The sequence below is a fragment of the Clupea harengus genome, chromosome 9 (assembly GCF_900700415.2).
Source record: "Clupea harengus chromosome 9, Ch_v2.0.2, whole genome shotgun sequence".
NCBI classification, from domain to species: Eukaryota; Metazoa; Chordata; class Actinopteri; order Clupeiformes; family Clupeidae; genus Clupea; species Clupea harengus.
Window position 1 is genome coordinate 14,261,464 of NC_045160.1, and position 24,036 is coordinate 14,285,499.

Genomic DNA, 24,036 nt, shown 5'->3' on the forward strand with positions numbered 1-24,036 from the left:
GTGAAAAGTCCGAGTTGGGATGTCCTGGGATATTCCAACTCATGGAACGTCTCTCGTCCAATCAGAAACAGCTAAATAATTCAATAGAACCCAATTGTTTTATAATCCTAGTTTTACCGTTGAATGTAGAGACAGAGAGAAGAGGCGCCTTGGAACCTTGGCGCAGGTGTCAGCGAAGCACAAGTGCAAGCCAGTTTAATGACCCTATTATGATGTCATAATTCCTAGTTATACAGTTGAATGTAGAGTAATTATTATGTAAGTGCAATTTAGACAAGTCCAATGAATTCATAGACCCAGAAAACATGGGGTTAGACACCAAGATTACTTGGCTAGGTCAAAAAAATGAAGGAGTTAGGATATTTTAAAGACTTCCTGCTCATCTCGGACGCCATCTTGATAATTTTACTTCAATGAAAAGGTAAGATTTTTGTGAATATTTCGAGTAAAAGACAGAGAGGATAAACAGCAAAGACATATTTTTTCATAGCCTGTTTTGGTCACATTCACTAAGGGTGCCTATAATTGTGGAGGGCACTGTATGATGAACAGGAGCATTTTAGCTCGTCAAGATGCTTGTCTTCATGAGTTTGTCTTCTGATTTTATCAATGCCCATGATCGGTTTGTGGATGAAAATCAGCGACAGAGAGAACAGGATACCAAAAAAAATATTTATTTGATTTCATTTTAATATAAACTTAAACAATTCATAGAATAAAATATCCAGTGGTAGAGATTAAGAAGAAATCATTCTAAAAACATTAAATTACAAATTACTCTTAACAAAAGTATGTCTAAAATCAGACATACATTTCTGGAATTGTGGCGTTATTTCTGATCCAGAAATCCAGAAGTCCAGCGCAGTAGGAATCAAGTGTTTTGCACTTTGGTCTGTGTGGAAGTGCGAAGGAGAGGCAGAGAAAATGTGGTGTCATTGTGTTCATGGGTGTCATGTAGATAATGTTTGTATTTATGTACCAGTACATTTTCAAGCGTTTTTATTAGTGTATGGAAACATTCACAAGTTCATGTGTGCAAAAGTACAGATGTAAGGATGTTCCTTAACATCTGTGAATGCAGAAAGGAGAGAGAGATTGTAGAATTTCAGCACTTTCTTTGCTCAGAAGTACAAATGTGTATGGGTCTGGATGTGTCTCTGTGTGTGTGTGTGTGGGTGTACACGTGTATGTGTTTGTGTGCACTCATGTACGTGCATACATGTATGTGTGTGTTGGTATGTGCATTTTTATGTGTGTGTCAGGAATGAGCATGAAGATATAGTATGGCCCCTGCCTCCTCCAGTTTCCTCAAGATTTGGGCCTCACGTCCAAGGTCATGGTAAGAATCCTGACAAGAACAGGAAGAGATCACATTGTTAATAAAGTTCAATCAATGTCCACTTAGCCTTAGTTTAGATTAAAACAAACAAAATCTGTAGGAAACATTCAGTATGGTAGAATATCCTAAGTGGTAGGATATAGAGATCGAGATGAGATTTACAGGTGCAGAAATGCCTACCTTCATGGCTGTCATAGTAGAGGAACCAAAGTAGTGAATTGGCTGCTTCTGGTCCTTGACCTTGGGGTATCCAAAGCCTGCTATGTGCACCACATCACAGTAGTTCAGAGCCATGAACACAGTTAAGATCCCAGTGGTTGGGTGGAAGAGTTTCTGCAGGCCAGACGACAAAAGACAGTGTAGAGATAAGCAATACCATTCCCAAACAGTAGGTGGCAGCAGCCTCTCCAAGTGGGTCTAACTCTTCAGAGAGAGAGCGTGACATTAGAAACTGACTGGGCTACACCACAGATCCTTGGATGATTAGCTAATGGAAGAGGCAGGGGCAGAGGAAATGGGGAGGAGAAGTTTCACGTGTCCACTGAAGGGGGGCGGTCTGGAAAACCTACACAGATGACACATTGAGAGCCTTGAGAGATTCCACCATCAGAACACACTCGTATGCAGTCACTTATACCCACCCACCCACGCTGTTCCTTCAAACGCACGCACATACACACAAACATACAAGCACTTGCACACAAACCTACGCACCCACACCACCTGGTACCGTCATTCCAAACCATCACACACCTGTAATCACGCACACAAACTGCACTCTTACACACACACACAAGTCAGTGGGTATTTTGTGTCTGGCAATGTGTTTTTTACATTTATATGCATCCTATACAGAAGGCAACATGTCCGCTCCAATTCAATTCAGTTAGACAATAGACATGGATCATGCTCCCGACCACAGTTTTATTTTCCAATAACTACAATGCCAACAAATTGGCTGGTATTTAGTCAAATAATTATCTTTGACAGACACTGTTATATGCATGTTTTACAGCAGGCAACATGTCAGATCCACGGTACACCTGGCACATTATTGGAGGTGAAATCAGATCCATCAGACAGATGCTTTATTTGATTTAAAGGCTGTTTATGTTGGAGAGTTGCACCCTGGCTACATTCACAGTAGGGGAGACGGGTTGGCTGTTTTTGTGTATCAGTCTGTTGAGCCCCACAAGAGAAACAACACGGAGGATTTTAAAGTTAAATAACAGTATTGCACACAATGAATGAAGAATGTGTACTCATTTTAAAAACTGATTAGTCTTTCAGGCCTATCTGCACAGATGGGATTGTCAGTGGTTCAGTGTTGTTTCACCTACAGGGTTATGCTGTTTACAGTAACAAATTCATCATGAGTTCAATGTAATGTCTGACTTCCCTTTTTATGTTAATTTCTATGGCAATGGAATTGTGCCTATATTACCTAGGATATCATATGTAAGGGCTTGTCCGATTAGCTGGGAGTGATACTATCTTGAGGATTCCAAAGCAAGCAGGCTAATCGAAGTATCATTGCCATGATTTACTGTACACTCAAAGCATGGAGGATGGGTTTGCCAACCACAAAGCCTACTGTGTGCTGTATGCTCATGTGTTAGGGCTGTATAATCTGTGTGCAGTATGCTCATGTGTTCGGGCTGTATAATCTGTGTGCAGTATGCTCATGTGTTAGGGCTGTATAATCTGTGTGCAGTATGCTCATGTGTTAGGGCTGTATAATCTGTGCGCTGTATGCTCATGTGTTCGGGCTGTATAATCTGTCATTTGCTGGGTTAACAACCCTCTACTACTGCTGTACAATCACATTTAGCATTTTCTTGCGGAAATGCATCTCTAGTTTTCCTGCCTTTTGTGAAATCTCTGGTAAAGAGGAAAGCTTGATTCTATCCACTGATTCGACCTAACACGACTACTGCTGAAAGGGAAGGAGAGAAAAAAAAAGAAAAAAAAACCTTCACAAACACTTCACGGCTGTTCGCAGGCTTGTGGTGTTGTTTTTCTCACACCCTTTTCAAGCAATTTGCCATTTTAATACACTCCACTAGCTCTGGTTTCTCAAGTACTCTCATGCTGTTGGGCCAACAGTCAGTATTTACACACCGCCTAAAACCTGACAGAAGCCTGACACCCAAAGATAGCAGGAAAGTAAAAACAAGCCTGGGCACGGATCTCACAGGAGAAGCAGAAGCGATAAGAGGAAGGGCAGGGCAAATTTATTAATACAGCAAGTGCTGTGAAACCTACAAATAAGGTGTACAATAAGTACAGAACCCAGGTAGTAGAACATACAGAACGACAGAAAGACCATGTTTGAGTAGTAAGCTAGAGGGAGACCTGTTTTTTTATTGATTGAATCTTTAAAAGCAGAAGATCAAATTATCAAGGTGGTTTGCGTGTTTCGTAATGTCACCAACCATCTGCGCACAGTGCCAAACTAAGGGGAGGAAATGGAAGATCGCTGACCGAGTTTGAAGTCAGCACAAAGAGTGTGAGGACCCAAATGTGACCGCATAAACATGCCACAGTTGTACCTACTGTGCCATAGCAACAATAACTAACTCCTGCCATCGGCACTCTTAACTATTAAATCGTCTTAGTTCCCTTTTAGGTTCTAGAACAAACAAGGCCCACACCCAGGGCCGGATCTTTTGTGACTCAGTTCATGTTTCCTGCAAGAAAAAGGATGTCTGTGTCTGACTATGCCTCACCCTTGGCCCTAAGGAAAAGCTCTGCCAAAGGACATTCCTTTAAATCCACTTCTCTTATGGACTTAGTATGGGTTTTCACTCTCTTACTCTAGCTCTCTCCTGCTTGCTCTTCCTTTTTCCTTCTCTTCAGTGTAGGCCATGCAGGGGACGTGAGACTGCTTGAACGGTGTGAGAAAGGGCGCTCAAGGAAGTGTCTCTCCACGCCCTGATAAACTATACATAGTTTGGGGCCCGGCCAATGCTGCCTTGGTGAGAGTGAGTAAGACAGCCAGACGGTGAGATGTATGGTGTTGCATCTCATCAACAGTGTATGCAAAGAAGGTGAAGGAAAAAAAAAAAAATATATATATGTTTGTGTGTTTCTGTTAGTGAACATTTGGATATGCATAAACTTGTGTTTCTTGTGCCTCTGTACATGTCTATGTCTACATTTGTGTGTGAGTGTGTGAGTGTGTGCATGTGCATGGGTTTCTGTTAGTGAACATCTGTAAATGCATAAGCCTGTGTCTTTAACTCTGTGTGTGTGTGTGTGTGTGTGTGTGTGTGTGTGTGTGTGTGTGTGAGACTACTAGCAGACGGTAATGTTTGTTTGCCCTCCTCTGTGAGGCCCCTGTCCTGACTAGTCTGCCAGCAGAAGGCCAGCCACCGCCGCCTAAGCAGACATTGCCTAAGCAGAGTGGCCGCATGCCAAGAACATGGCACCCATGTCAGAGAGAGCTAAAGTGAGAGAGAGAGAGAGAGACAGAGACAGAGAAAGGAGAATAAAGGAATAAAGATAATGTTTTTTTCTCTCTCTCACATACACACAGACAAAGAGGGAGAGGGGTGGGGGTGGGGGGGGGGGTAAAAGAAGTCTAGGGACAAAAGCTATGAGAGAGGCAGAGAGAGAAAGGGGGAGATAAGGGACCTGAGATGGCCCTGTAGAATCTTACATTGTATCGGAGATGTAACAACCTACAGCACAACATCCCACAATATATTTGTAGTGCTTAAAACACATTTATGCTGTTATTCTGTTTATGCTAACCTTTTTCTGTTAATTACGAAAAGGAAAACAGACAGCAAAAAAATGGAAAATCAGACATTAAGTATTAAAGGTAGGGTCAGCAATTACAAGTCACCTCATTTTTTTTTTTCATTTCTGTCAAACCCCATACTCCAAGCTTTACAATAGCAGGTAAAAACAAATTACATGGTCCCCAAAGAACCAACCTATCAGATGTGCACCAGCCAAAAAAGCGTGCTTGAGTGAGAGGGGTGTACATATTTTCACAGGTGTGTTTCAAAACAGCCAACTTTTTGGCAGAATTGCTGACTCCCCCTTTAACAAGCCAGAGGGTTTTTGACATCCATCATGAGGGTGCAAGCTGTAGCTCACCTCTCTGCCCTTTTGTTGCAGAGGGATCTGGAGTAGTTTGCTGGCGGTGTGGTGCAGAAAGTATGGGTCCAGCACACGGATCTGACTGGGCTTAGCCAACCAGATCTGTGGAGGAGGCTTCCAGAAGCCTTTCCTCACCTAGCAGAGAGACAGACAGAGAGAGAAAGAGAGCAAACATGACAGCAAGGGAAAGAGGGGAGGAGGTGGAGACAGAAGGAAAAATACCTTCATCATTTTGTTACCATGACAGGTCATGTCAGTGACCTTTAATCTATTGATTTAGCGTCCTTAGCATGAATGCCTTAAATTTAATGCATGGTGCACAGTGCAACACAGTTACTCCCTAAGCAACTGACTGTCCAGAAAGCTATCCATAAGGGTGGGCAGGGAACACTGTGAGTGGAAGGGCTAGCATACAGTAAGTAAGAGGTGGTGTTTTTCACAAAACACCTGGAGTATGAAAATTGGACTTAATGAGTGCATGCCACTGCTACAACCTCTTAAATGTCAATAGCTAGATGTGGACGTGGCTGGGGACCAGCCGGACACAAACGTGCTTATTACCCACTGTGTCCATTCACACCCGAGAGAGAGAGAGAGAGAGAGAGAGAGAGAGAGAGAGAGAGAGAGAGAGAGAGAGAGAGAGGGAGGGAGGGAGAGAGAGGGTCAGCCAAACATCGCTGGCTGCGGCATATTAAAACAGAGCTTAGTGGCGGAAAAATTAGAGTGATGAAAGTCTGGCGAAGGGAAGTCGGGGCGAGTCCAGGCATGCCGTACCCTTTTCTCATTGTACAGGATCTCTTTGAGCCAGCGCAGGTCCTGCTGCTTAAACGGCACCAGCACCAGGAGCGTGTCTGGGTTGTTGTGGAGGCTGGGGTTGTAGAAGGCCGACTCGGGGTAGAAGATACGAAGGGTGGTCTTGTTGCCCACGTCCTGCTCGTAGCCTCGCACTGGACCGTCGTTCAGCCTAAGGGGGGCGGGGGTACACAGTGTCAACATGATCTTTGATTGAGCAATACTGCTGTGTGGTTGTGTTGCCCTTTCTGTGGTATGTCCCCACATTTTAAAAGTCAAAGAGACACAAATACTGATAACTGGAAGAAAATCAACAACTCTGTCTCAGTCAATGCAGTTAAAAAACACCTTTTTTATCTAAGGATTTTGCATCCCTGTCATATTCTGGAGTGTGAGCACAGCATTAGAAGACCTTATTTCACAATCTTCTTCAAACAGTCAACTTCCAATAACCCCCAAAGAGTGAACCTTGTGCTCAGTTCGACAACCTCTGCATCATCTTCCTGAGAACTGCACAATGTACAACTCAAACAACCAGACGCAATTATCGAGAATAACCTTCATCGCCAGCTCTAACGGCATCTTATCGAACATGTTCAAGTGGGAATGTTGACACAGGTCTTATCATTTCATCTTTGTTCTTGCACATCTGCTTTTAAGAGTCTACGGCCATCTTCCTTTAAGACAGTAGCCATGTTGTCTAGAAAGGACGCATATTCTGCAAGTGATAAGAAACCCACAATTCCACCACTTCCTGATTTAAAAAGAGAAGCATTTTGAAATTCGAAAAGGTTGTGTCTTACTACAGTTCAGCCCTCAGTGTAACATCTGCACATGAAACATGTAATGGGCTCTAATGCTCTTGCTTACAACCTAGTTACTGGCTGGGGGAAGCGGCACTCTATCTGGAATTGTGTCCATACTCTGACCTCATTGGTGTTTGTATGTAATGCTGAGGGAAATGTCAATGAACCAGGTTTTTCTCCTCTTTAGCTTCTGGGAAAGAGGGTGACATGCAGGGGGAGGTGAAAGGTGGCGGTTAATGACGGGTGCTTTAAAAAAAAAAAAAAAAAAATAGAGAGGGGTCAGTAAGAGGCTTAAAAACTATTAAAAACTGCGGTAAATAACATTGTGTTACATAGGCACATGAGCTTCTTGGCTGGGAAGGTCAAACAGCCTTTTAAGAAGGTCTGCCAAGCCAACATTTTACAGGGAAAGTAGCGTTGGCATTTCACTGGTATGTCAGGGGGAGAGTTAGAGAGACGGGGAGTGAATTCGAGAGCAAAAAAAACACACCTGAAAATGATAAATCACTCTGAAATACTTAACTTGGATGAATAATGTAAAATGGTAAATAAGATTGATGAAGAACAAGAAAACACATTTTTCTTCATTTATGAACAAATGGCACATTTCTTACCGTACCTGAAAACAACGTCATACTTGTTAATAGCAGCTCCGAGAGAGCTGTTTTTGATGGCAAATCCGTTCCCTATGACCACGCAAGTTCTACACTCCAGACTGCAGGAAGAAAACAACATTAACATTAATATTAACAACAAAACACTTACATCTAATTAGAACAAAGACAGATTGTCGGCCCACAAACGATTTTAGCATTGCTGTAAAAATAAATAATAATAATAATAATAATAAATTAGAGTCTTTTAGTCTATTAGTCTTTTTGGCTAATTTATTGCCGCATTATCTCAATAATTGTTTTGACAACACTTGACTTTGAAACAAGTGCATTGCAAATACTACTCACTACTAAAACTGTTGATTCAACAACCAAACTACTAAGCCACACACTAGACTCACACTATTAGCTCCCAATTTTCTACTCGCTACTTACTTATCAATAGTGGAAGGCATTTTGTAATTGGCAGTGACTGCTAAAATCTTCAGCAGGAGCGATTCTGAAAAGAGAAAATATATGACTTTATAAAATCAACTGTTTGGCCATGCAGGGTTATCAGATTACTGTACATAATTCTCATCCATGGCTTGACAGAAGGACCAACAGAGAGAGAGAGAACATACCACTGCCTTTAATACCATAAGGCAATGCTAGCGTTGACAGATGTTGTTGCCAGAAGAAATCCTCCAGTTTTAAAAATAGGTCAGTCTTCCTGGTGATGCTGCTTTATTTAGAGACAAAGAACAAAACATACAGAAGAAGCTTAAAACATGCAAGAACATCAAATGGCCGTGTGAGCACACAACACACAAGTGAGCTAATTTGGCCTCTCCAGTGGCATCACCAAATACATTCGCCTGACCCAGCCACACCTGGAAGATCTTTGTCAAAAGATAAAGTTTAAGTTTGAATACTGACAGAGGTCTATTGTTTGTACTGTCAATAAGACTTAATATTTCCTGCATATCAAGCATTCACAAATAATCACATTTCTATACTTATTTAAAAATATTTGATTTAAAGTACTTACAATGGCTGTGGCCAACCAGTTTGCCTTTTTTGAGTAAAAATAAAAACAACCTTGCATTCTGTCTTTGAAATGAAATGAATAGGATTTTGTGGCATCTGCATAGTTTTTTGTGTTGTTCAATATAGTTTAAAGTTTGGACAAAAGCCAGAAACGCCATCAGAAATGGTCTCTAAAATGCAAATGTGCAAATATGCAAATATTTCTAGGCAGTTTTGGCATGGGAGTGAGTGCCATTTTCTTAAATAAAACTTGGTTTTAGCACTAGACAAAAAAAAAAGGTTAATGTGATACAGAGTCTGAAAGTGCAAGTCTTTCACCAAAAGTGTGGGAACCCAGCTTTAGCTGTGAACATCAGGAACACACTGAGAGAAAATCGATTTCAGACAGTTCTGGGTCTCACTGATGGGTATGCCTTGAGTGCTCTCGTGAGGATGCAAACCAAGCTTCCAAGAACAAACCATTCCTAATTGGCGGCCAACCAGACCTTGTTAACGACAAAGCTGACTTCAATTAGCCTTCTCTGACAAACAGTATGCTTCTATGATGTCACACCACAAGTAATGGCCATAGTTCTAGAAGCAAGGCAAACCAGAACACACACACACACACACACACACACACACACACACACACACACACACAGTTCTTGAGTTTCTGGTTCCTAAACTCTACTTCCTCTTTCTATTCTTCTTACTGGTTGAAACTTTAGACAAATAACTAGTTTACTGTTATTGATTACCCCTAGGGTTTGGTTCCATGTAGCTGCATGCATACACAAACACTTTCACACTTTCACTCTTACACACACACACACACACACAAACATCACTCTGGTCAGGGTCAGTGTTTGGACATGTGACCACTGTGTCAGCTGTGTATGTCCCCCTTGTGTTTGTACTTTGGGTGGAATTCCTCACAGTGAACACTGTTTTCTTCTCTCTACAATAGCCAATATTGTCTGAGGTACTATTTTTGGCAAGCTGACGCAGTATAGCGTCTGTATCCTTTTGCTTGGTCCCATGTGAGCCATTAACACTAGCGCTATAGAGCCCCCTCTTCTCTGCTAGTGGCACAATTACAACAGTGTACACAGTCCTTATTCATAAAAAAGGACATAAGCCTAAAACATAAAACATGACATCAAAATGTGGAGCCATTTAAACCGTAAAGTCTCAACACAGATTTAATTGCAACAGGCTATGTAGAGTTAAAGGGGTGTGCTGCTTGTTGTTTTGGCTCTGTGTCAGTTCTGTTCTCTAAAAAAAAAAAACTACTAAGGTATTAAGGGAAAGCTGCAAAATGCATGCAGTGGCGAGAAAGAGTTAAAAGTCCTTTTACTCGGATTACAGGGATACAGTCTCTTTCCTGGTGCATACTAAATGCTTTGCAACTTGGGATATGCAGCAAAATGACCGACTCCGATTCAGAGTATTTTGAGAGCTGTCCAGCTGTGTGGTATGAGTGGTTTAAAAAAAAAAACACCAGCCCCCCCTCTCCAAACTTGCAGGGGTCAAGCCCCAGGTGGGGTAGAGCAGCGTTGTCCTATCCACTGCGCTAGGGAATAGCCAGCTGTACAAACTGATAAAACCCAAAAAAGGGCGAAAAAAACTAAACAAATGAATGCAAATAGGATCTTTTTAAGATTATGCAGTCTGCCAGGCAAATAAATTAAAAAGGAGGGCTAAGAACCCTAGGAACTAAAACTTGAGATAGCAAACACATACAAAGGTTCCCACACCTACGCTGTCTAAAACACACACACACACACACACACACACACACACACACACACACACACACACACACACACACACACACACACACAAACACAAACACAAACTCACGTGAAGTTGAGGCTTTCCCATTTCTTCCCCTGCCCCATCCATTCCTCACACAGGGACTTGGTGGGAGCAGGAAATTTAATGGTGCTTCCATTGCTGAAAAAACAAACCGATTGTCATGGACAGCAAACCCCCACGGAATCAGCGCCTCACAGACAGCTCTCCTGCCAAGGCTTACCTCTGAACGTAAAAGGTGAAGCAGTAGTAGGAGATGAGCAGCAACACAAGGGGAACCAGTCGAATGCACCATGCTGGAAACAAACACAGCACAAATAAGGACATAAGACTTCTGATATTTTGTATGTATGATATTCTGAAATTTTTGTCTGACAGCCTCACATTTGACCACAGCATTGTAACTGTGTTGTAGGGAGGCTAAGGCCTCTTTTTCTTCAATTTAACAGACAAGCCATTAATGCGACAACACAGAGCCCAAGGCATTTCAGAGGAATAGCCATCACATGAGCCGAATAGTTACAGAATGATTCAAAAGTTAGTCATATGCCTTTGCAAGCAGGATGCAATAAGGTAAGAGAAGCCTTCTCGGGCTGGGCGGTGTCCAAGGGGAAGGAAGGAGAGAGGGAGAGGAGTAAAATAGCAGAGTGTTCATCAGGTTACTATTACAAGGGTAACTACTGCAACCGGAAACTATGTTGATGGTGGAAATTCTATTAATTATATAATACGCACTTGTAAACAATTGAGGCCTCATACAATGTATAGCACTTCAGAGGCTGCACATGATAACTGTAAAATGATATCTTGCAGGCAAGCCGGTAGTGCTTGTGTTAACACAGCATACTGGCCCACAGTGTGTGTTCTGCTTCGATAAGATATGGGTGTGCTGCTGTAGATGCATGGAAAAGCACTTTACTTCCACATGAGAGCCGTAGTCAGGCCCTGAACGGAGCAGAGCACAAGGTGATTTCCTCCCTCAAGAAATTAGTACTTCCAAGAGGGGACTGGGGGGACATTTTCCAAATTCCCATATGAAGGGACATTATTTACAGGAAGTGTTAAGCTATTGTCCCTCCCTTCTTGGCCCTGATGACGCTTGCTCCCATAAGGGGTTGAGCCAACCTAACATGCTACAGGATCGCATGGCACTGAAATGACGACGGGCAGACTTTGTTAAAATCTGGGTCAGATCGTGCAGAAGTAGTTTGCCTCCGCAGGCATGCTGTACATTTTCTCCCATGCTGGTTTCCCAGAATACCGTAAAGTCAGGCAGCTGAGGCCAAGCTAAACACCGCCTGTGCTGACACTCCTTTCTGGAGCTCCCATTAACAGACCCACACATGCTTTAAGGGGAGTCTCCTCTGAGAAGGATAGGACTCATCCCAGCACTCCCACACACACACACACACACACACACACACACACACACACACACACACACACACACACACACACACACACACACACCCTTACAGTCCAAAAAAGCACCTATCCTTCACCCATGACATGAGCGAGAGGCACGGCATGCACTGCAGCACATGGAGTCAGTATGCTCTTGTGCTTAAGGTCTGATGCTCAACATCTGGCTAGTGAATGACATGGTTAATGTTGACAAAGCAATTTTCTGATTACAGAGACAGATTACTTTGTAAATAGACGGCACAATCTGCACTAAATACACTGTATTCTAAAACCATAAATATTCCACCATGGATGCACCGGCAGGTAGAAATGACACAGCAGCTCGACAAGTCAAATTTTTTAAGCTTTTGTTATGCCCCTCTACACCCCTACTGGCTTTGCAGTGGCAGTGCAACAGCTTTTAGGTGGTGAATGGGCATAATTAGCCTGATTGTCCACACCTGGGGAGGTGTGGATAAAAGCCAGGCGGTTTGCCCTCAGAAGGAGGCCTTGCATGCTCACCAGGAGTTTGATGCTGGTGTGCACACTATTGGGTTTTGGTGCTTGGCACTTACTATTTTACTCTGTGTTTTGGTGTTATAGAAATAAATGCCATTTTTGTACAACTCTGTGGTCTGTCTCCAATTTATGTTGCGGCTCATGAGCCGGGTCGTAACACTTTCAATCCGTGCAGAGGATACAGATTCTTGTTCTAATATGCCAAATATCAATTACCAGTAAAAAGTCAGGAACCAAACCCTAAGGGTAATCAATACAGTAAACGACTTATTTGTCTAATGTTTCAACCATGAAGCATAAACTCAAGAACTGTGTGTGTGTGTGTGTGTGATTTTCTGATTATGTATTTGTACTTACTTTTCGCCACCTTTAGGTACATCTTCACATGTTCCTCCGCCTTGGCATCTCTGAACTGCACATGTTAACCTGCGTGGGAGGAACAATTGAGGATTGAGGAAAGGTTAAGACCACATCAGCTGACCATCCATAGTGTATGGCTGCATCATTTGGCCTTCCTCTCACTTCATATTTCTATATCTGCGCTCATACCTCATACAGTGAATGCGTTAGCCTGTAAAATGCTGTAATTTTAGGCTGTCCAACTGTTGATGTACTGAGGTAACTGTTTGACATGTTAAATCGGGCACAGTAGTGTGTGGCTGTGTTAGCCAGTTCAAGCCTAGTGGTAATTACAGGTGACAAGACATTTTAAAAATGATAAGAAACTGTGCAAGTTTTCTAGCGATATGTTTGCTAGGCTAACTTAGCTCGGTTGACAACAGAACAAATATACGACAACATCAATACAATCACTACAGCGATTTTTCAAACCTTCAACAGTTTCTGATTTTTGGTCCCCATCACAGCCATGAAATCCATTTCCAGCTATCATACTTTGTCCGATCCATTAAGTACCACACATACGGAACGTAAGCCATGAGAACAACAGCCTTACGCCTCTCTACCAACCACTAGCACATCCCGAAGAAGCAATCAGACGGTAAACTAGCACAACATTCAAGGTCCTTAAAGACCACTAGGAGTTATAAGACATCTTTACGGCTGGTCCCATGCCTGTTACTACACTATCTGCAGTCCAGTAGAGCGCGGCTATTACAACAGCCAGCCAGGCAGTCTGATTTATGGGTGTAAATGACAAGGGTGGATATTTCCTTTGCCAAGAGTATTCCAATCCCCCTACTGTGGCATGTAGGTCAGATAACCTGTGCCTACGGACTGTGTTCATCAGGGCTCTGGATTCAGATAGAGGATTACACAGGATTATAGGGCCACTGATGTCACTAGCATTGAGACTGGATCAGGGCAACAGTGACTCAATGGCACAAATGCATTCAAGCAGACTGGCTGTTTAGCATGTCCATTTGAATTCACAAGCAACTGATAAAAAAAAGTTTGGTTGTTGATTTAGATTCATATGTTTGCTATGAGGCTGCGATGTTTAACACCAAGTAAATTTAGGAGCCATTGCTTTTAGCTATAAATGACCACATTAGTGAGTTATGATCAAGCTTTACATTAATAGCATATGATCAAACATGGTCATATTCAGCAAATCAGCAATTTCTGTAGGCTAATTTATATAATCAAACAAATTCATTTCTTTTAACATTAAAGTGCTACACATAAATGTAGGAAAATGGTCTTTACTGAAGCACCATATAGAAAACAAAACAATGTCTAGTCAGAAAGTAATTTTCAAAGTCACCTGATGTTAATTATGAGTCATGTGATCACATCCCTCAGAGGACCCCTAAAGAATCGTAACCCCCTCAGTTTATGGCAATGTCTCCTTCATCCACTCTCTGGAACCACACACACACACACACACACACACGCAAATCAATCAGATGAACATTGAAAGGTGACTGAGTTCTATAGTACAATAGACAGGTTGTTAGATACTACGCCCAAATTCACTCCTAGAATGCACTGAAATCTCCCCAGCCATTACATTTGTTTAACTGGCTGCTTGTGTTGAGAATGCAGTGGACTCTTCCGGTGTTACTTTTGGTTTGTTGCCAAAGTTGTAAAATTAACCTTTATTTGTGTTGGTTCCTCAAAATTAACACCCTAGCGCCCCCCTGGCGCCGCCCCTGAGTAGAGGAAGCTAGGCAACGAGGTTGGCACCTTGAGGCAGTTTGCTGCAAACTGTTTCCAGAGTGAAAAATTCACACAATCCCAACTCAAAGCAAACATTGCATGGCCATGATTCCTAAAATTGTTTTAAATTCCAACACAAGAATGTTCTAAGGATTTTCAATTTCTCAGCATACAAGATTAATTAAAATAATCAAACACATTAATAAAACATGTTATCAATTAATTTTCATTATATTCTATTCCGTCGATGTAGCCCTACTTAGACCAGTGAATCCTAACTCTATGGTGAAGGTATTTATGCAGTCCTTTATTTTAGCTGGGACCTTTTCTGCAACAGAGCAGGCTAAACATCTAGAAACACATAATCTATACGTATAGATAGGTCTACACTATTCATTAATGTTTAGCCAATGTTGACACATCAGGGAGCTGGTCCTTTCTGTGTCGCATTAATCAATAAAATGCATGGAATTCCTTCCACAGAGTTCTAAATAGGTTGATCAGTGTCAACAACTACGTCTTTTTCTACCATGAAGTTGGACTAACTTGGACTAACCATAATCGGCAGCCATACACTCTCATAGCTGCTCTGTTAACGTCACACAATCATCACCTTGTTAAATGCTCTACAAAAAGATCAAAATAGCCTACAGTAAAACACAGTAAAAGCAGTAAATAAATATATAAAGTATAAAGTGAGCAAAATGGAGGGTAAGAATAACACTGTAAAACATTTTTAGATTAACAAGGTGGCCAAGTGTGCTCAGATTGCAATTATCCTGATGGAAAGAATGGTAATAATAACAGCAAATTGTTCAGTGTGATTTGCAGAATATTCAATGTTAAAGTTTCAAATGTATCAGGATGTGCGTATAGCGCGTATTCAGTCACGTGACCCTTATCCATAACAACAAGCTTTGGCGGCCATGTTGGGGTCCATGCACGGCATTGTTTTGCTGTGTTTTATGCCGCTCTTCTCAAGAAATGACCATCATATAAACAAACAAGGCTGACTGCAGTCAGTTTTTATTGCACGAACAACTCACACGTGTTATATATATGGAGGCGACCAGGACACACTACACACACACACGCACACTGAGGTCGCCGTGAATTCTTGCTCTGCTTTTTTCCCATCCCGGGACGTCCTTCCTCCAGGACCCCCCCAGGAGCAGTGGGCAGATTCTCAGCGCCAAGTGGGGACCAAATGAACCGTCCGTCTCGGTCAGGGACGGACAGGATTGTTCTGTTGGGGTTCTTAGCGGAGGAAACCCCTTGTGAACACGGGGAGAACATGCAAACTCCACACAGAAAGGCCCAGAAGATAGCCCACCTGAACACTGAAGGTCTGGGGAGGACATGCCCCCCAGAGCCAACAACGCCCCATGCGGGAATCAAACCCATGACCTTCTTGCTGTGGGGCTGCAGTGCAAGCAGTGCAAGCAACTGAGCCACCGTGCCACACAAAAGGAAGGAGACACAATTTCAGTTCAAAACGGTGTGCCTTGTGATTATGGTACTGTGCCTCATTGTTGGATGTGGGACTAGGACGGGTAAAGCGCACACACACCGCGAAAAGGTTAGGTTGTTTCATCCTGAATCAAAAAAGGATCGATTCCAATCGCTGAAATCTTTCTTTGGTAACGCAGAAGGACATGAGGTTGAAGGCCTCTTGCATAATCAGACAGCGGACACGCTAGGTCAACTTCTTCTGACATTTAATAAGTGGACCCCAAGATGGCGTGATTGAGCCACGCGAGATGCTGACGTCACGTGAATACACCCTATAGGACAAGTTGTGAAGAGGTCTCATGTGACATCTTATGTTTATGAAACGTCTTTCTTCATGAAGACAGAAGTTATCTAAGAAAACAGTACATGAACCCGCTCAGAACGTGATGACATTTCCAGTTAATTAGGCAAAACAAAAGGCATGTGACGTGTTTGTCTAACCCCATTTCCATTGGCCAGTTTGGAGATATGGGTGTTGGGGAGCAAGCAGCAACAACTATCTACAAACATTTTTACTTGACAGAACTAGAAATACATAAGTATTCAACAGCAGATCAGATTCTGTTACTCCTAGGGGAAACGGTCCCATGGCTGCCGATTGGGTTTCTAACTTTATATGACAGTAAACTAAAACCAAATGACAATGACAATTAGGGGTGGGAAAAAAAATCGATTCTTCGATTTCTCTCGATTCTCTCTACAACGATTCTGTTTCGATTCAGAAAAGTTCATAATCGATTTTTTAATTAAAAAAAAATTATACATATATATATATATATATATATATATTTTTTTTTTTTTTTAACACATCCATTTTGTGTTGAAATGCAAGCTGCATTGATTATTGCATTGTTCATTGAAAGTCATAATTGTGACAAGGAAAAGCTTTTTCTCTAATCGATGATCGATTCTAAACCGATTATCGATTATCAATTCTAAACCGATAAAACGATTATCCATGGATGTCGATTTTTAAAACATTTGAGTTTGCTACTCAGTCTCAAATCACTTCCTACTTTGTGTTTGATAATTAAAGAAAATCAGCAGATGAATTACCTTCTCAATTTTTTTATTAGAGAAAAAGCTTTTCCTTGTCACAATTATGACTTTCAATGAACAATGCAATAATCGATGCAGCTTGCATTTCAACACAAAATGGATGTGTTAAAAAAATATATATATATATAATTTTTTTTTTTTATTAAAAAATCGATTATGAACTTTTCTGAATCGAAACAGAATCGTTGTAGAGAGAATCGAGAGAAATCGAAGAATCGATTTTTTTTCCCCACCCCTAGTCGCCACACGTGTGTGTTGCTGTGTGTCGTTTATGCAAATAAAAACTGACTGTAGTCAGCCTTGTTTGTTTGTGTTTTTGTTTTGTAAATAGATGAGGTCGTTGACAATGTCAATGTCAACTGAATGTCAATTAAGCTGAACTGAACTGTGAAGGAACGGAATTCAGTGGCTTTAGAAAATACCACTACAGGAGACATAATGTAATCCGAATGGCAAAAAGGTAGTGCTAGATGATTGCACAAACATTGTACTCAAACACCACTTAATCTCCTCTTCTCCATTATCCATTCCCTATGTCATTCTGTTTCGTCCTTTGGTGTTCGTCCCAATATTCACAAAGCTTCTCTCTTCTTTCATGTGGCTTCTCTGTCCTCTTTTTTGATGTTTTGTGTTTCAATCATTTGAGGAGCGCCGTCGCACTCCCTGGCAACTTATAAAATGACATGCATTCTCTACTTTAGGTTTCATCACGAAATGTAAGCAGGCCCAACTGTTGGCAAATATGTCAGGGCATCACTGCTCTTTGTCCAATGGAAGCCCACGGGAGGCGTCTTACTCATAAATTGCACCATTTTTCATGGTTGAAAAATTCAATATCGTTTGATATTAAATATTTAGATTTCCAGCGTCAGCCGTGTGTCCCTCTGTTCAACATTTAAGTTAATTTTGGCACCTGATAACTATAGCCTATTACTCATAGAGAATAGGGATGCACAGATACCACTTTTTTACAAACCGATACGAGTACGAGTATTTTTATGTGTGTACTTGCCGATACCAAATACCGATACTTCTTAGATTTGGTCTCCATGAAAGTGCAATTAATTTGGAGGCAGATTTTATTTTATCCTCTGCAGATTATGTCAAGCCTATAGTACAAAATTAACAGAAGGCTTTCCCAAGCCAAAAATAAACAGAGCTTTCTGGTTTTAACAACAAAAAAAAAGCCTTCAAAGAGACAATGTCATCACATTAGACAAAATGCAAATATAACCAGATAAAGGCAATTCAATTTGCTGCATAGTTAACAACACAGTCTACTTAACAAAAAGTGAACAGAACTATTACTGGATTAGCACATTACAGTTACAAAAGGACCAAAAGAGTCTCCTCCTCAAGTACACAAACAATCACTTAAAGTGGCATTATGTAGGAACGCGTTTTTTTTCTTTTGCAAGACGTCAGTTAAGGTTGGTTGCTTCGGTCTTGCGCCACTAGCATTAGTGAACTCTGTGTACTATGGTGCGTCTTCAGATGTTGTGTTAAACGAAGTAGCCAACTTTCCTTTCCGCCCCTCGACACCGTAGCAGTGCAGATCTTACACTGTGCCTTACTTCTGTCGTCATTTATCTTCAAATGAGCCCAAATCGCTGACATGGCTATACTCTTCCGTTAAAGCAGCAAAACGGAGGAATTGCTCATCACTAACGAGATGCCAGCGGCTAAACCTAGCGAAACCTGTTGAAATATGCTTACTTTGACACTATGACAAACTAGAGAGTCAACAACTCTCCTAACACAGTCAAACATCAAGAAAGTGCAACTTAAGCTGTTATTTTAGGGTAAAATAGCTAATCCTAACCCTGAAGTACAATTGCTACTGTTACTTTAACATCTATCCTTTCGTAGCCTACTTTCACACACAAGAGCTTTTGGACAGAATCTCCAAGTTTCCGGCTCATTGTTTCCCCCTAGACTTTGAAGTCAGGTAGGACAACAAATCAAATGTTTTGTCCGCATAGCGCGACCAGTTTGATGTAGTGAAATACTGTTCAGTGGTATCGGTGCTTGGTATCGGCAATTCAAAAACGAGTACGAGTATGAGTATTTTAACGAAGTATCGGCCCGATACCAGATACTGGTATCGGTGCATCCCTAATAGAGAATAATGACAGAAATCAAAGAGAGGAAACTGGAATAGTTCCTCCAAGAAAGGAAACTGGAAGGTGAAATGTATGCTCCACATAGAGATATGCTGCATCTGCCACGAAAAAATGAAATCAACAGAAATTGCACTCACCATGGTGTGAACTCACATATTGCTCATTCTTACATTAAGCAACTGTGCAGGTTTTTCAGATATCCACCCAGGCAATGATCTAACACTTATATGATTAACTGTTCAGTCGTACACAAGTGAACACAGCCCAAGTCCTGCAAAGCTCCACACACCCTGACGAGATCAGCAGTGCCAAGTCACACACTTCCAAGGAACAAAAATGTATAGCGAAAACCTTTACCAAGGTATAGAATTCAACGGTTGCATTTCAGCAACGCCCTTTTCCGGTCTCACAGGGTGCTCTTTCCTGTGACTTCTGAGAGCTTCATTCAAGGTACCCCACCAGCAGGGCCACGTGGGTGCCCTGAGGAGGAAGCTGGGGCGCTCACCACCGTGTCGCAAAATGGTGTCTTTTAGTTCCCCCTTCTTTCTTTCCTTCATTTTTACAAAGCAATTTCATACACCAATATGCTATAGTATTGGTTTCTATACCTTGTTATTTTATATAGGGCCAAACGGCACTACCTAAATATGTTATAGTGCACCAAATATTTTGGGGGCTGCTCTGTATATTTACACTTTGCATTTAACATTTTGTATATCCTGATATGCAAGACATGGGTCTGGTGTTTATGCAGGGCATATTCTTCTAAATAACTGTAATATAGGCTAACCTGTAACCTCAAGGCTAACCTGTAGCTTATATGTCTTCCATTTCAATAAAGGATGCTAAAGTTCAGCTTGATAGCTTCAATTCAATGATTTGCACATTTTGTGAGATTTAAGGCACGCACGCACGCAGGCACACACACTCAACTGATGATGAGTGAGGGCAGGTGAGGCTACTGTTCTACGTGAGTACAGAGTGTTTGTGTGAGAGAGAGAGAGAGAGAGAGAGAGAGAGGGAGCAAGCAGGAAAATCTGACTGATTTGGATAGAACCAATACTGCAGGAAAATGACTGGTGTGGAACCAAATAAAACTATAAAACCTGCAAGCATTTATTCAAAGAACGTTAAACAGGATGAGATTAATTTCTAGTACTGTTGTTGCTGCTACACTTTGAAAATCAATATCTACACCCAGTTTGGAGTAACAGGAACGTACCAAAGAGAGGATGCTAAGGGTCTAACGTGACAGCTCTCAGCTAATACTGACGAACAAGGTAAATACATGTAAACTTCACCTCAGGTCAGAATCACCAGCGGTGGGCCAGGTCTGATTCAGAGACACCAGCACAAAGTCTGCCGAGCCCAGGATGAGTCCACATGAAACTTTGTCTAAGGCACACCCAAAGTCAAAATCACCCACAGGAGCTCTGATACAGCTCTCTGATACAAAAAGCTGACCACATATACATTGTGTTCCACTCAGAAAGCAATTTACATGTAAAATCCCACAGACTGGATTTTTTTTTTTAAACAAAAAAAAACTACACAGCCTTTTCAGTGAAGTTATTGTAAACAAATATTTTTCAGATATGACATTTTTACTTTATTTCTGACAATCTTACTTTCTTACTTTTTTGTGGAAATAACAAGTTTGTTATATAAATATATATATATATATATGTTAAGATTGTAAAAATTGTGTAGTGTAACCCAGACATTTGTAGCAATTGCTCCTCCCTATATATATATATATATATATATATATATATATATAAAAATGTATTATCATTATTATTAAATGGGCCATCACCCACTACCCGACTTTTTCCACTTGATTATCAGGGTTACCAAAAAATAGGCATAATACACTACACAACTAGGATCACACACTACCCGATTGTCGCCAGACAATCCCACCATGACCCTTGGGGGCAAAAAAAACGTTAAGTTGCATGATGACAAATGTAGCATGCAAACACTTTTGTCGCACGAAGCAGAGCGTCCCTCCCGCTGATCAATCTAGTGCCAACCATCAAAAATGCCAGCTATGTTAAAATGCATTAACATTACATAAATACAGATAGTCAATCATCAATACTTCGGTACTGACCAGTCCGATCATTTATTAACTCTAATTAACTAATTACCTATAATTGAGTATCTCCACATGATTTTTGGTCATTATGATGCAACTTGAAAGTTTTATTTCCCAGCCATTCTAGTTCAGCCCTATTACACAAATCGATCATAACAGCAATGCATAACGCATTCATCATATAAAAACCAAATCAGAAAACGTAGGTCCACAAATCTACTGACAACCTTGACCAATATATACATACAAATATACACACAGTGTATAGCTAACGGCACATCAGTTTTGACAGGTTCAGGATTCTGTTTGCTCACTTAGCCTTGTGTCACAATCGAACCTCAGTAAGAGGAAAATCTTTTATACGAAGAGAGCCAAAACAATCTGTTGCATATTTATACAATGACATGTTTAAGTTATTAAACTACTGTCAGGGAGTGGATGACACTCATTTTTGTTTGTCTGGCTTGACTTCTTTGCTTCACTGGTTGTTTTTAATATTAGTAGTAGTCTTGTTAAATGTTAAAATTATTACACAATGTATCTTTTTTTTTACTTTGAACAGCAAACGTTCCCACCCAAAAGACCATCACTGTACTGGCTTAGCTCTACGTGGTGCAGTCAAACAGTTATTTGTCTCGTTCAGTGACTAATTTGATTTACAATTTTACAATATTACAGTGGGACAATGCTTTTCCATTCCAAGGATCTCTCTCAACACAATCTTATTTTCCCCATTCAGTTTCCAGTCTGTCATAATGCTCCAGGTTTCACTTTAACGCCTAAGTAACCAGTGGTTAAAGCTTGCACAATAACAAGATTTAAAATGAAATTAAATTAAATTAATTGTTTATCGTCCTCACTGGTAAGGTGTCATAGATTACAGCTATGTACTTAACCCCACCAGATAAAAATTGTAACATTAAAATGTGGGTTGCCATCTTTGTCCTCTCTAGGTAAAGACTGACAGCCTAATGTCTTTGATACAACTTGTCTATGCAACACGCGGTAGTACGGTACAAAGGGAAACGTTTTCAGATAATGTGATCACTGAGCTGGCTGAATAACTTTACAGGCTAGTACGTTACACATGGCTTGCAACGTTAGAGAATTCACTACAGCGAAGTCATATGAACAAAATAACAATACATCAACAAATGTATAAGATATATAATATGAAGCTAACTTGGCACGAACAAGCTCACTAAAACTCAAACACACACATCCCATTATGCGTCAACCTCACTGACAGCTTTCGCAATATCTGCCTTAAGATACCAACTATCGTAAAGACAGCATGAATAAGCAAAGAACGTCACCAAAAACAAACTGACGTTTAAAATACTTATGATCGGAAACGTTACCATATTGTAGCAGGTAACGTAAACTTAACGTTATAAAAACTAAGATAACACTGCTGGACAGCCAACATAAACCGACGCTAAATAACTTACCGTTAAGTTTAAGGCAAATCTGCATGTTACTTCATGTTCACTTAACTCTTAACGTACCGTTAGCTAAATGTTAACGTTACCTTGTTGTTAAGGCGACGTGTCCTCATGCATATTTTTACATTTGGCGAGCGGTAAAGACATCAAAGCTAGAGATGTGGAGAAGATACCTAGCTAGCTAACTGTTACCTGTTTTTACTTGATAAATACAAAAGCCTACTGCATGTAACATTATAACTAACGTTAATCACATTAGTGGACTTGCCTACCCGAGGCTATCCTTTGGTTAAAACAATGACAGCTAACATTAGGTTATTGAGCCTGCTAACATCAAACCTGATTCTGATATGTTGACGTTGGATTAACCAGTTTATCGATACATACCCTATATGTACACAATGATAGCTGGTTTTAGCTAGGGTTAGCTAGCGAACCTAATCAGCTGCGTACTTAACCGTTAACTTACCACGCAAACAGCGAAATAAATTGGCTTTGTAAAGGCGAAGTTATTGTAGTTATTGGCAACTTTCTACCATCTTGTCGTTTTGTTATAACGTTACTGACTAAAGTGTTTGATTTCATGCAACACGTTTCCAATGAAGAACGTTAAACACAAATGAAGGGAATCTAGTGGAGGGGAAAATAATAATAAAGCAGACTTACCGACTGTGGAACTGGTTAGACTATTCAAAGCAGGTCGAAACTTGACAGTACAAGTTGGTGACGATGATGATAAAAAAAACAGACAGTTCAGCTGGCCAAATGCCTCGGAAGCTGCAGCGACAAGTCAATATATGAAAGGGGGTTCCAAATATTGAGTGGGAGGCGCCGTGGTTTGGATTCAGAGGTGGTACTGTGAATTAAATGAGATACCCGCCGCGACAGCGGTAAAATGCAAATCCTTCAGCGGTGCCTCCTTCTGTCATCGCTCTTTTCCCTTTGTTCTAATAGGTAACATTAGGTCCTAGAAGATGAGTGAGCCGTTAAAATGCTGCACGATATTGCCAGTCACTTCTTACTACTTGGCACAACATGTTCCCAAATTCAAGGAGTTTTAGAGCGGCGCATGCGCGTCATTTAGCTGCATTCCAATGTGCTGCATCTGAGAAGGACCGTATCCCCTGGACCCTCTGTATCCCCTGGAGCTTCTCCTCTGACCTGCCGTGGCTGGTATCCACGTTTCTTTAGAGAATTAGCTTACATTACGTCAATAAAGCAACAACGCTGCATGTCAAGTCATTCAAATAATAATTGTATCACTG

At 41.1% G+C, this 24,036-nt stretch overlaps 1 protein-coding gene across 5 annotated transcripts; it reads right to left on the minus strand.

The window, feature by feature from the left end:
- Window positions 1-658: 658 nt before the first annotated feature.
- On the minus strand, window positions 659-23,813 carry st3gal4 (ST3 beta-galactoside alpha-2,3-sialyltransferase 4). 5 transcript variants are annotated; one of them, XM_031573591.2, is made up of 12 exons: window positions 23,438-23,813; window positions 14,137-14,233; window positions 12,768-12,836; window positions 10,711-10,783; window positions 10,536-10,628; window positions 8,285-8,385; window positions 8,097-8,160; window positions 7,667-7,762; window positions 6,224-6,413; window positions 5,447-5,584; window positions 1,520-1,672; window positions 659-1,348 (listed from the first exon to the last, which is right to left on the minus strand). In XM_031573591.2, exons 3-12 carry the CDS (start codon window positions 12,787-12,789, stop codon window positions 1,259-1,261), a joined length of 1,020 nt encoding a protein of 339 aa, XP_031429451.1. In that variant the 5' UTR covers window positions 12,790-12,836; window positions 14,137-14,233; window positions 23,438-23,813; the 3' UTR covers window positions 659-1,258. The 5 variants fall into 5 exon arrangements, with proteins under 5 accessions (XP_031429451.1, XP_012682147.1, XP_012682149.1 ...); XM_012826693.3 differs by lacking the exon at window positions 14,137-14,233; XM_012826695.3 differs by lacking the exon at window positions 14,137-14,233 and having other exon boundaries at window positions 8,285-8,382; window positions 23,438-23,629.
- Window positions 23,814-24,036: the final 223 nt, after the last annotated feature.